Source organism: Passer domesticus, chromosome 18, assembly GCF_036417665.1.
Source record: "Passer domesticus isolate bPasDom1 chromosome 18, bPasDom1.hap1, whole genome shotgun sequence".
In the NCBI taxonomy this organism is placed as follows: domain Eukaryota; kingdom Metazoa; phylum Chordata; class Aves; order Passeriformes; family Passeridae; genus Passer; species Passer domesticus.
The window spans coordinates 787,380-800,105 of NC_087491.1; the positions used below are offsets into that span (position 1 = coordinate 787,380).

The 12,726-nt window shown below is 45.3% G+C and overlaps 1 protein-coding gene across 3 annotated transcripts; it reads right to left on the minus strand.

Annotated features, from left to right (window-relative positions):
- Window positions 1-409: 409 nt before the first annotated feature.
- On the minus strand, window positions 410-11,191 carry LOC135283148 (RNA polymerase II elongation factor ELL2-like). 3 transcript variants are annotated; one of them, XM_064393656.1, is made up of 9 exons: window positions 11,145-11,191; window positions 8,204-8,448; window positions 6,238-6,362; window positions 5,764-5,854; window positions 5,061-5,382; window positions 3,288-3,354; window positions 1,617-1,788; window positions 1,120-1,164; window positions 410-980 (listed from the first exon to the last, which is right to left on the minus strand). In XM_064393656.1, the coding sequence occupies exons 2-9, from the start codon at window positions 8,381-8,383 to the stop codon at window positions 882-884; spliced, it is 1,101 nt and encodes a 366-aa protein (XP_064249726.1). In that variant the 5' UTR covers window positions 8,384-8,448; window positions 11,145-11,191; the 3' UTR covers window positions 410-881. The 3 variants fall into 3 exon arrangements, 2 of the variants coding, with proteins under 2 accessions (XP_064249726.1, XP_064249725.1); XR_010349016.1 differs by having other exon boundaries at window positions 893-980; window positions 1,120-1,788; XM_064393655.1 differs by having other exon boundaries at window positions 410-1,788.
- Window positions 11,192-12,726: the final 1,535 nt, after the last annotated feature.

Consider the following 12,726-nt stretch of genomic DNA (forward strand, 5'->3'; position numbering starts at 1 on the left):
TAAATAAATAAATGGCAGAAAACTTAGGAAAATGTCTAGTCTTCAAAATCCCCATAGGTCTGTGCAGGAATCAACATCTGTGTCTCTCTTGAAAGACTGATTGTTGTTACAGACTAGTTTTGAAAGTGCTAAAAAAGGGACAGTGTTTACATAGGGACACTTGAACCCAACTTCTCTTTAAAACACATTGAAGGACCTTGCCTCCAACACTTGTAAATGTGTTTAACATACCACTTGCAAAAGAACTGGATATTGCTCTGCTCACTGACAAGGGGAGACCATGATTTACAAGCAGTCCTGGGAGCTGCTTTAGCTGACAGCTTAGAGCAGCCCATGTGAGCTCCTCTGCAACCCTCCACAGCAAGGTCATTTGGGGACAGGGTTGTACAAACTTCTAGACCTTCCACCACTTTAGGTAAGGAGTTTGAATTAACAAGAACCATAAAGAATTCTATAATATCATAAAGAATGTCCATTTGCCACAATCTTTTCTTAAAATGAGCACAACTTCATAGTAGAGGTAGTGCCCTCTACTGATCAATTTATTTCAGTGAACAAAGTTAGGACTTGAAGAAAACAAGTGACCAGAAGAAATCCAATCCAAATATGATACAAGCAACAATGAGAGAAGGAATTACCATTAGTGACATTTCTTTATTGTTAATAGTCAATACTATCATCTTTCAACTTCTTAAACTTACTAAACTTCTTTGAACTAATCCTACATTTTTAAGAAATAATCTACTCCAAAGTGCTAACATAGCCTATGAATGTGTACTAACTTAAATAATCCTAAAAACCTAATCTTCTCATTGAAATAAAAAATCCAGATGTCACAGATTTCACCAGGCTGAAGCAGATGTCTGGTGCCAGTACTCCACTCACTGCTGGTCAAATTCAGAAATGCAGCTCTGAATATGGGCCACCTTTTTGTGGAGGTACTGGCACCTGCTCCTCATTTCAGAGTAGCTGGGGCTACCCTGTGAAGGAGAAAGCAAAAGAAAATCAGGGCATGCAAACACTTCTGCAGAGTTTAGAATCTGATGTCCTTTGCTTTAAGAAAGCCCTGAGGCAGACTCAGCAGTTGCCATGGCCCTGCAGGTGTGGTGTCACACGTACCTGTTGTAACTGCTGATAATCTGCTAGGATTCGATGATGCAGCATCTTCAAGGGAAAAAAAACCCATAACCAAAAAAAACAATCAGAATGTTTCACTACCACCTTAAAATGCAAACTTTGGTAAAATAGTAAAAGTACACTCAGTCTGATTCTAGAGATTTTCTTCTCTGTGAGCCACCACTCTTCTGGGAAGTTTGCAAAACAAATCACCATCTCCGAGCATCACCCAAGATCTGTACTTAAGCCTCTCAATAGGCAACAGAAGCAGCCCATGCTCTAAGACTCTCATTGGGACACCTCTCATAGGCAACTGTTTCTTCATAGACAGCTCAAACCGGGGCTTTTGGGCAGGGTCTTGCCAAAATCAGACCCAGCCCAAGCAGTGTCTGAGCATATTTGCCAGTTCCACCGTTTCCCTCTGTCTTACTGAGCAGCTCCAGGGAATCCAAAACACTGATATGAAAAAGCACAGTCTTCATGGTTTTATCCTTCTTTACCTGATAAGCTTTGGAGCCTGGAGTCAGAGACTTCCATTGCTCCTGAAATTGTCTGAATTTCTTGATGGTCTTGTCAATCTTAAAATATAAATTCCGATATTCCTCATACGCTGCATTGAAGTCATCCTTGTAGCGCTGGCGTTGCTCCAAGGAGACAATGGCTCCATATTTTCTAAAGGAAAAGATGAGACCATTTTTCTCTGAGTGAATTCTAAGATAATATTTGAGTGTGTTTCAATTCCATAAAACACACATATAATTTGACACGAAGCACAGGGTAATGTCAAACACAGACACCCAAGCTTTGAGTCAGTGGCTCTGGGACTGACAGTTTCTACTTTCAAGCTCGTGTGCATGAAGAGAATGTGGTCAGGTAACTCTGGGAATCTGCCACATTTCTATGTGGCCCATTTCTAGTTACTAATCGCTGACATTGTAGAGGTTTCCTTCATGAGCAGGAGCACATTTAGAAATTATGAGTCTTCATTTCAAATGTCAAAGGAAAAACAAACACAGCAGCTTCAGGAAGAGAAGAAACATAACTAAATTATAATCTCTTCCTATGCTGGAAAAACTTAATTAAGTTACATATGACTGTGAAAATTCATTTGCAAAATATTTTTGTAAAGGAATGTATTAATGGAGTTGAGTGCACAGAGTTGGACTTTTGAGCTACATTCTTGCCTGTCTAAGGGCAAAGCAGAGTTAATGATAATATTTGATAGTGGACAGCAGTTACATCACTGACCTGGGAACAGAGGCATTTCTAACACACAAAAGGAAACAAAGCCATAAAAACAAACTCTAGTCAAGTCAGAAACTACAAGAAGAAATACCCAAAGCACATCAGGTCCTAAGGAGGCCAAAACTCATTAATGCTTAAAGCCACTGATGGGAGGTCAAACCTTCTTCATTCCCTTCTCCCTCAAATCAGCAGGTGTGAGGTTTATCAAGCTCATGATACAAATCCAAGATGAAGTGGCAATGAGAATAATAGATGCCACTTCCCAGCACTCTCACCCCAATGCTTCTGCTCCTCTGGGCCTGAAGGTCTGGTTCTTATTGGATGACAAAAACTCGCTCCACATCGGATCAATTCCTTCAAACCACCCTGAGATTAATATTGACACGCAATAAATTGCTAACAAGTTAAAATTCAGTAGCAGGACAGACAACATCCTGTGCCAAGGATGCATGCCAGGCCTGATACACCTGATTAATATACAGGATAATTTTGAAAAGAAAACCACAGATGCCTTTCCACATTTTGGGCGGTCCCGGAGCAATGTGAGCCGGGGCCCTGCCGCGCCTGCTCCAAAGGCCGCAGCTGCCCCAGAGCCCCAGAGCTGCAGGAGGCCTGGCTGCCCCTGCCAACACCACTGCCCTGACACAAGCTGCGAGTAGTTTCCAGGGCTTTATACCACACACACACTTCTCCCTCCCCTCCTGCAGATGCCATGAGGGGATGCAGCAGCACTGCTGCAGCTGAGACTGTGCAGCTGCACTGCAGGAAGGGAGGGCCCGTCCGGGCCTAACCCACCTCGGTGTTCATCTCTGCTCTGAGCCTTGGAGGCCCAACAAAACCTGCTCAACCTCATCCTTTCAGCACAGCAAAGAGATGGAGACTGCCTCCCACTGAGAGGGGTGACAGTGAATTGCTATTTGACTCACCTCAAGTAGTCTGCTTGGTTGCTTGTTGCAGAGCATGTGGAGGCAATGGAAGGATCTGTTCTTGTTCCTGCAGAAAAGCAGAATTTTGACACTCTTCATCAGGAGATCATTAAAAGGCCAAAGGATCCCCATTGGACAGTCTTGAAAAAGTCCTTCGGTGCTTTCTTTTCACAATAAATTGTTCAGAAGAAGCAACAACATTTATTAATAAGGCACACAAGTCCTTCTCCACAGTAGCCTGTCCTGGGGTTTAGAAAGAGGGAATGGCCACTTTATCCTACAGGTTGTGCATTCCCACAGTGTTAGCCCCAGCTCAGCTTTTCTCAAATATAAAGCATGAGGTGTCATCTGCAGAGCCATTCAATTCTTGCAGCAACAGATGCAGCTTCACAAAAGACAACAGCTTGAGAGAGACCAACATTGAGGTTCTAACAAGAAATGAAGAAGGAAGCTGAGTTCTTCTCACATCATGTTTTTATCCTCAATTCCCTGCCAATTCCAGGGGCCCAAACGAATCATGTTCAAACTCAGCCATTCTTGCCAACCTTTAGGCCACCTGAGCTTTAAATCTTGAGGAAAGAGCTGTTCGTGTCACATTCCACTTGCTTTTGTTGATTTTAGTGTTCAAACTATTACATGGTATAGCAGAAGTATAAAAGGAAGTGTAGAAGTGGTAATAAAAGTGGACAGAAATACCAGTAGTCAGAGCATGTTCAATACAACTTGCCTTTGCTGTGAGCATTTCATTTCCAAAAGTGCATTTGCTCTCATGGCTCAGTCCACAGAAAAGCTTCAGCCTAAGCCCCAACTTGAAACACAGAACAGATTTTTCCTTCACCAGCTGGGCAGAATTTTGTTACTGCCTCCTGATAAAAGCTGCTCATGTGTTTATGGATTCAAGCAGAAATCCTTCAAAGGCATCCCAAGGTTTGCAGGTACCGTGTGCATGTCCAGAAGAAATGTGGGAAGACCATCTCAAAGCACCTGTCTCTACAAGCACACCAGCACTTGCAAGAGGCATCTGCACACTCTAAACCTGCCTCCACACCAAACCCAACTTGGAATCTGCAAGGTCAACCTCCAAAAGAGACAAGCCACAGATTTAACAAAGCAACTGAACTCTGCCCTACTGGCTGTGTCCCTGTCATCAGAAATCAAGTGTTCTTTATGCATTTTTGTTTAGCTTTTCAATGTTGATTTCAGTCTGTACCACTTCCACAGCTTTTGAAGAAAGAAATTCTGCAGCTGGCATAAAAAAGAATTCACAGTGTAGTTCAAAGTAGAACTGCAGGAAACCACAGCCCAGGTTTTATAGGTTTTTGTAGCTTTTGCAGCTTTTGGTATTTCCATAAACTGCCGAGACTGTGGAAAATCACTGCTTCCATGGCTTCTAGCCCAAGATGTAGGGACAGCTGTGACCACCCTGTGGATACCCCAATCTTGGTCAGTAGAAAGGTGGTACCTCCAGAGAGACTTGGGAACCCCCACCACCGAGAAGACCAAGGATGAGGAAGGACTGGCTGGATGACAGAGGGCCCATGTGGGGATGATATCTTCCTGCTGAATGTCTCTCTCTTCCCCTCACCCTGCCTCTCTTCTCTTATTTCTTTCTGTCTGCCTAGTTTTGCATTTCCTGTTCAATAATATTTTTACTGTTGACTGTAGAAAAGGGTGGCACTTGCACCTTAATTTGGGTTATTAATCTTCACTTAATAACAAAATTTTACACCACAGTTATGCACACAGGAGTCAGGGAAACCAGCACATTAATACCTTCATCGAAATCCAAGGGCTGCAACTGCTTCAGCCTCCCCAGTTCATTTGTTTTCCCATTTGAATTGGGGATCTCCTTTTCCACCCTGACAGGTGCTGGGATGGTAGAAAGATGAAATTTCTCTGTTTGTTGTACGACATGGGTGCAGGGGGAAACGAAGACAACACTTGGAGACATGTCCAAAGGATAAAGAGATGTGGAAGACAAAAGGAAGGAAGAAAAGAGGCCACCAGCTGCTGCCTGGACATGACTGGGCCAGTGACCAATTCTCCTCTTCTTGCTCGCCACAGGACTGGTCAAGTCGGAAGCCAGAGGCCGTTTCTGCAACAATAACAACATAATTCCTTCATGAACCTATGAGCAGGGTCAGCTTTTGCTCCCATTCTGAAAAGGCAGCATTTCTGAACTGGCCAAGGTTGAAAACACATCTTTCTTAACTAAAAAGAGCATTCCAACCAGCAAGTAAACTGCAGGTAAATACAGGCTCTATCTCATCCCTCCTTTCTCATCTTAGCACTTAGCAAGTCCTACTTCAAGTCTGGAGCTAAAATGCTTTGGGAGAAAGACATTCCCATTCAGCAGCTCCATCAAAGTCTTTCCCGAAAGGGAAGGTCCTGCACATTCACATCACAGCTTTTACACCACCAGCAAGTCTGCTAAAATTGACCATACAGTCCAGAATGTTAAAAATGCACAAAATACCTGAGCAGGTCTTGCTGGATCGTCTCTCTCAGAAGGTCCCAGAGATGTCTCTTGGCTGGTGTTAGTGGTGTTCTGAGATGGAGCTGATTTTCTGTATGGATGATCCAATAGTTCATGTTAAAAAGCCTAAATATCAACTGTCATAGTTGTTTCCATGCAAGGAAAACAGACCTTCAGTTCAGGACTCAAAGAACCAGCATGAAGCTGAGTTCAGGGAGCTTTAGGCAGGATATCATGAAAACATTCATGGCCCAGAGGGTGCTCGAGCACTGCAACAAATTCCCCAGGCCAGTGGTCACTGCAGAAAGGCTTCCAGAAGTGTTTGGACAACTCTCTTGGGTACAGGGTGTGATTCTCATGGTGTCCTGTGCAGCACCAGGATCCTGGCAGGTCCCTGCTACCTCAGCATATTCTAAGAATCTTGGCTTCATATCCAGAGCCTTTTTTTCCTTTTCTCCCAAAGACTGAACTTACCCAGAAAGTATTAACTTCAAATTCTGTCTGTCTATGTCAGTGTAGCCAGGCCAATCAGTCTGAAGGGTGTGAAATAGATGTTTCTTCAGACTGAAGGAATTCTCCTTTGGATTCCACTTGGCTACCTATGGGCAGACATTTGAGAAAACAAGTCTTCATTATGGTTGCTCTATGCAAACTACAGAAATATGATTGTTCCTGAACAGCTGTTTTGAACTCAACAATGTCTTTTTGCACAAAGCTGAATTATTCCTCTATCACATGAGTTTTAAGCCATACTAATGTTTCACCAATTGGAAACAACCAAGCATCTCCATTCAGATCTAGCAAGCGTTCATTTGAAAACATTTAGTGCCACAATGTGTAAGGAGAGGGAGTGAGGCTCAGAGTCCCTCTTCATGTGGCAGGGCCAGACTTCATTCCAGCAAAGTCCTGCCATGAGAAGGTCGTGCACATGCCTTGATGATTCCTTTGAAAAGAAATGTGGTTCATACCTTCCTCAAGACAAATACAAAGTCTACTTATAAAGGTAAAATGATAGAGTAAAACCTCAAGAGCATTGATATCAAAAGTGCTGGTTCAGACTTCATCACCTGACACCTGCTCAGAGTTCAATAGAAAAGCCCATTGGAAAGTCTCCATCAATCTGATCCCTGCAACACGCTGAATAACTCATCTAATACACTGCCACCATCTGTCACAACTTTGATTTTTCTCCTTGAAAACGTGGTAGACATTTATAATACGGGTCTGTGTTGATGTACATTTCTCCACAGATGTAAAAAATATAAAAGTAACAAAGATACCCAGAATCAGGGATTCACTTCCTAGAAGTAGAACTCAGGTTGTGTTGGAAGGGAGGCAAGTGTGTGTACCAGATCTCAGCAAGCTCACACTGCCCATTTGAGATTTATACAACATAAACCCCCACTTGCTCTGATGTCCACAAAAGCCTGAGCAGGGCATTTCAGGGTGCAGGGCTGCTCACACAGCCCTTTCAGAATGCAGACCCTGAGGCAGTTCACACCTCATCCAGCACATTGCCTCCAAGGCACTCTCCTCAAACATTGCAATGGAATAGGAGAAATGTTTTCATCCTTTACCTTCTAAGGGGCTGGGCATTGAAAATTTATAATCAACTTGAAGTCTAAATGGACTACTTCAGCTGAGATGGCAGAACATGGCTCTCATAATATTGTGAATGTCTTCAGGGTGAAAAAACCCTGGCACTGCCCTGGGCAACCCAACAACAAACTTCACAGGTTCAAGAAATGAGTTCTTAAAAGTCACTGTGGGATCAACTGAAAGTGTAGCCATGTTGAGTTTTCCTCCCTTGATTAGGTTCCAAAAGACTTTTAAATCTCCAAAAGATGGAGATTTAATCCACGTGACAGCAAAGAAACCCTCTGCTCAAAGTTTGGCTACAACCTCTATCATGGAAGATTTGTCTGGAACAATATTTCCTGGAAGGCAATCCCCACAAATCCCAGCAGAAGCCAAGTGCCCTTGATGGGCCTCCAACTCTATTCAAATGAGATACTGGCCTCTGCAGTTCCTGAATTTCTCTGCTCTGCAACTTATCCCAGGAACTTTTAAGTGCCATGACAAACCATTTCCCCCAGTCAAGGAACCCCTGTGAAGTTACTCCATGAAGCAGTTAAACAATGCAGGGAAAAGACAGGGGAAGGAATAAGGCATGAGGAGCAGCAGCATTACAAAGTGTTACTCATTACCAGCTATTCTAGCAAAACAACAATGCCCAAAAGGTTTGAAGTTTCCTTTCTTTTTGTCACATGGGCTTGCAGCTTGAGACCTCTGGATGAACTTGATGGAAAAACTTAACAGGGAGCATTTCCTAACTTCCTCATTACTATCTGATTGAAACAGTGGAATAACAAGTGACAATTAGGAACAAAATATTAGTGTGGTGGAAAAATTGCTGACATCTATTTTTCCACAATCTCACCTGCTGAAGGATCTTCCCAAGGGTGCCCTTGTCCTTTTGCATGACTCCATCTCTCTGCAAGCGAGCAAGTAACTCTGGCTTCTTGTAAGTCCTCAGAGCAAGCAAATGAATCACCCTGTTCCTGAAGGGCCGGCGATAAACAGCACTGCAAGGATTCTGTTCACTCTCTGCAGGCTTCATGGCCTTTGTTCTCTTTTTCCCAGGGGCAGGACATGAAGCATTTGCTTTGGCTCTTCTCACATCATCTTGTTTTCCCAAAGGAAAGGAAAAAAGAAAAAGAAGTGTCAAATGGGAAGCTGGGAGAAGGCAAAAAAGTTGATTTTAAATGATGATGGATATTCCAGGGGACAGAGCTGATCTTGAATATCCTTCAGTGATTCTGTTTCAACTCGGCATATTCACTGATTCTGTGACAAAGACCAGTCCCAAACTGGTACTGAATGGATCATATTGCAAAGGAACCCTGTACCCTACCAGCAATCAGACATGTCCCACCTGAGATTCTCTGTGCCAGCCCAAAGCAGAAGTGGCCCCAAGTTCCACAACTGACTCACTATTGCCAGCCTTCACACCCAGTTACTGAATGTTAAATATTCCCTTAGGATTTACGTAGACCACCACCAAGAATCACACAAATCTTCATTCACATGTGAAACAGAATGTCCTGAATGAGAAATTCAGAAGTTTAGTGTTGTCTCTCCAAAAAGCCACCAAGGGTGATGCCTTAAAATGCTCTGCACTAGGCTAAGGCAGAGCAAGAGCTGCGCGTGCAGGGGCAGGGATGTCCCTGCAGGCAGGTGACCGCAGCCACAGCCAGGTGAGAGCCTGTTCTTCTCAGGGCAGCTGGCTGTATGTCATGGTTTGACCCTGGCACAATGCCAGGGCCTCCATGAAGGGTATATTTCTAAAATGGTTGCTGTGAGATGTGACCCGGGAACAGAACAAAGCAGGCTCCCATTCGGGGATGGAGGGAAAAACACAACACTTTATTTATTACAAAATCTAAAAAGGAACACATACCAAGCTAAAAATAAAAACCTTCCAGATACCTTCCTCCTCCCTTTTCTCTATCGATTCACCACCCCTCAAATTATCAACCCTCAAATCCATCAGGGAGAGAGGAGTCCCCCCTTGCCTCATGGGCCTCCCCCGGAAGCACAATTAAAACCTCCTGTGCTTCCGCATCATCCATGGCCCCACCCAGAGAACATCGGCCCTCGTGACTTTCCCCCCCCCCCGCCATGTCCAGTGCTCTCACCACTGAACACGGGCCAGGACTGCTTTTAGGGCTCCCCGTTTAAAGATGTTCTACCCACTTCCAGAAGCAGCAGTCTCTCAACTTTGGGACACCAGTCCCCCCCAAATTTCACCCCCTGGGGCCGAGGGGCCTTGTGAACAGTCTCAGCTTCGGGACACCCGTCCCCCCCAGATTTCACCCCCTGGGACCGAGGGGTCTCATGAGCAGAGATCTTCCTCTCCGTGGAGACAGAGGGCATCTCACACCCCCTTCAGCGGTTTCTGTTCACGCTGCTGCTTCACTCTTGACTCTCGGGTGTTGCCTCCCCCTAAATAAAGTCTCTGGGTCACAGGGAAAAAACACGGGTCTGTCCATGGCTATACAAGAAAGAGTCCAGCCCAAGGCCACTCTATCATCTCTTCCACTCAGGACTCTTCTCTCCTCTTCCAGCTTTTCTCACACTTGCCCATTTCATCTCTCATCTCTCTCTCTCACCTCATCCTGATTCAGGAGGATTCAGTATTTGTAAGGTTTCTATTAGTCTAAAAAGGGGTTAAAATTTTCACTTTTGCCTGCCCAAGGACTCCCACAGCTGCCGGGCACCTCTCTCTCAACGCATCCCCCGCTTCTGGCCGGCTGAACTGCCAGCACAATTTCTATCCCTCTCTCCGGGGGGGGGCTGCCCAAACATCCTAAGTCTCTTCCACCCCTGCATGTTCTCCTCCACCTCTGCACCTTCTGGGGCTCCCGGCCTCCTCCCTGTCATGGCCTCCCCCTCCCCCACCCAGACGCAGCTGGGCAGGGGAGAGGCCAGACTCTACTCACCAACGCCGGATTCCCAAAGAGGAAGTTCTCTGGGAATCTCCTGCTTTTAACCCCCGTGTGTTCTCAGAGGCGTATCCAGAACCTTAGTGGCCACATCACATGCCAATTTTGAATTTGGCCACGGATTGGCCCGACTTAGACCTTTCCAAAAACACATTTCCGAGCCAAATCATGACACTGTACCTGGCTCAGCTCACTGCTGCAGGCAGCACCACAGAGTGCCTGCAAGGGGAATGTGCACCTGGTGTCTGCCTGGAGCCAGGCTCCTTGGGGAAACAGCACTCAGAACAGGTTAACAACAAATGGCAGCCCCTAAGCACATTGTGCTTTGTGGGAAGTGATGGAATCTGCTGGGAAGATGACATCAATGCCTTCCTTCCAATTTCCTTGAAAAGAACCCAACACAGTATTGTGGCAACACTGACTTATTAATGACCAAGACAACAAATTAAATCAAGCAGAGTTTCCCATATTGACCTTATGAAATTCTCTGTGCGACTTCCTCAAGGTCATTTTCTTTCAATTTCCAATTAAATTTAATGGATAATGGCAGTGCCTAGGTACTGCAAAACCAAAACATTAGCTACCAAGGCAGTGAAATTAGGTACACGGTGGGGGTCCAAACCATGACATCCATGCTCCAAATTCCAGACCATCAAGGTGTATGGGAACAAGGAAGGACTGGCAGGTTTCTCAGGGGAAAACAAACCAGTGCCTGAATGAACTGACAAGAGACTGCAAGGCTGACCTGAGGCCAAACCACCTCCAGCTGAGAGCTCTGAACACAAGAGATTCCGTCTCCCAAAAATATGCTGCAAAAATGAATTGCCAAGGTGAAAATCTTACAGACATTGAGCAAAATATGAAAGGCAGCCATACCTCCAAGTGAGTTATACAATTTGATATCCTGTGCACTTCCATTGTGCGACACCTCGCTGGCATTTGGCTAAAAGGAAGAAGAAATTTTCTGTAAAATCTTCAGCCTACTCTCCATTACTGCTGATTAACAAGGCCCTTCATTTTAAACAAGAGCTGCACTTGCAAAGGTTTGCTGTCCCATCACTCAAAAGGGCTGCTCTGACACAGTTCTCCCTCTGAAAGCAGCCAGATACAAAAATACCCTGAAAGAGTGACCCTCACTTAGCCTCTAATGCAGCCAAGCCTTCAAGTAGCAAGTCATCCTTTCCCAATTGCTGGAATTTATAGGCACAGGCTTCTCTTGAAATCAAGTGCTTGAGTACAGTTGAACTGGTCAGTGCTCAGCTAACAATCCAGGTGAGAGTGGCTCACAAAAAGATTAAGAATTCGGGGCAGGACCCGACACTGGGATTTATTTGGCACTATGGAAGTACATCCTGAAGTCAGCTCCAAGAAGAATTTCACCTGCATGAGGTGAATTTTGACTCTCAAGAGGCATGAAAACCCTCTCCCTTTTCCTCAGCTCTCGATGCAATTTTGCATAGCTGTGAAGCGGAAAGAGTTTCTCCTTGGTAAGTCAGATATACCAAAATTTGGGTTACTTGGCTGATCTCATCATTTAGTACAGAATGTGTCACATTCCAGTGGAGTTTAAAAATCTGTAAAATGTTTTTCAGCCTAAGTACATTTTTTAACAAAAACAACTGCTGCCATCCAACTGCTTCATTCTGAAGGCACAACTGGCTGAGATAAAATCTAAAAAGTTATGATAAATGGACTGGAAAACGTGGACTAATTAGTGTGTGGAAGGAGACATCAATACCAAATAGAAGACAGAATATTATTTAGTGGAACTGAAATTTAGAACCAATGAAAGTTAATTTTATGTTTGCTAAAACTGTATCAAAGAGTGGAAAAGCTTTGAAAATGATGTGCATGTGGCTGGAGTTCTCCACTAGGCATCACAGCTGGGAATATACTAATACCTCCTCCTAATACTAGAAAATACTGTTAGAGAGTTTCCTTTACCCTGACATGTTTGGTGAGTGCAGTACAAACGTGGAACAATGAGAAATCCATGCATTTTGGCCAAGAGCCATGCCCAGGCATGAATTTCCCAAGTGTCCCAGCATGGAGAACATGTGACTTTCACTGGCACCTCCTCAGTGTCATCCCTGAGTGCCACATCCATCAGAGAACCTCCCACATCCACTGGCACCTCCTGCGGGTCATCCCTGTGAGTGGCTCCCACCCGGGCAGCAGCTCCAAGGGGCCCTGGAGCAGCCGTGGGGCCCCAGCCCTGCCCAACAGGTCCCGCGGGCTCAGCAGCACCTGACACCAACACGATGGCCAAGCCCCCACCTGCTGCCAGCCCGCAGAGCCCCACAGCTGCCCCTCACCTCTTGGTCCTGGGGCCTCTGGGTCACCCTGACGGGCACGGCAGTGCTGCTGGGGGCCCTGCGGGACGCAGCGCGCGCTGGGGCCCTGCAGAACACACTGGATCCTGCCCAGGCCCGCAGCTCCGCCATCCCGCTCTGCCTCG

Excerpts from the sequence above, each read along its gene's own strand:
- LOC135283148 (XM_064393655.1), bottom strand. The coding sequence starts at position 8,383 with ATGAAGCCTGCAGAGAGTGAACAGAATCCTTGCAGTGCTGTTTATCGC. Across the intron at positions 6,363-8,203 it reads TTGGGAAGATCCTTCAGCAG|GTAGCCAAGTGGAATCCAAA; the intron begins GTGAGATTGTGG and ends GTCTGCCCATAG. Across the intron at positions 5,383-5,763 it reads ATCCAGCAAGACCTGCTCAG|AAACGGCCTCTGGCTTCCGA; the intron begins GTATTTTGTGCA and ends TTATTGTTGCAG.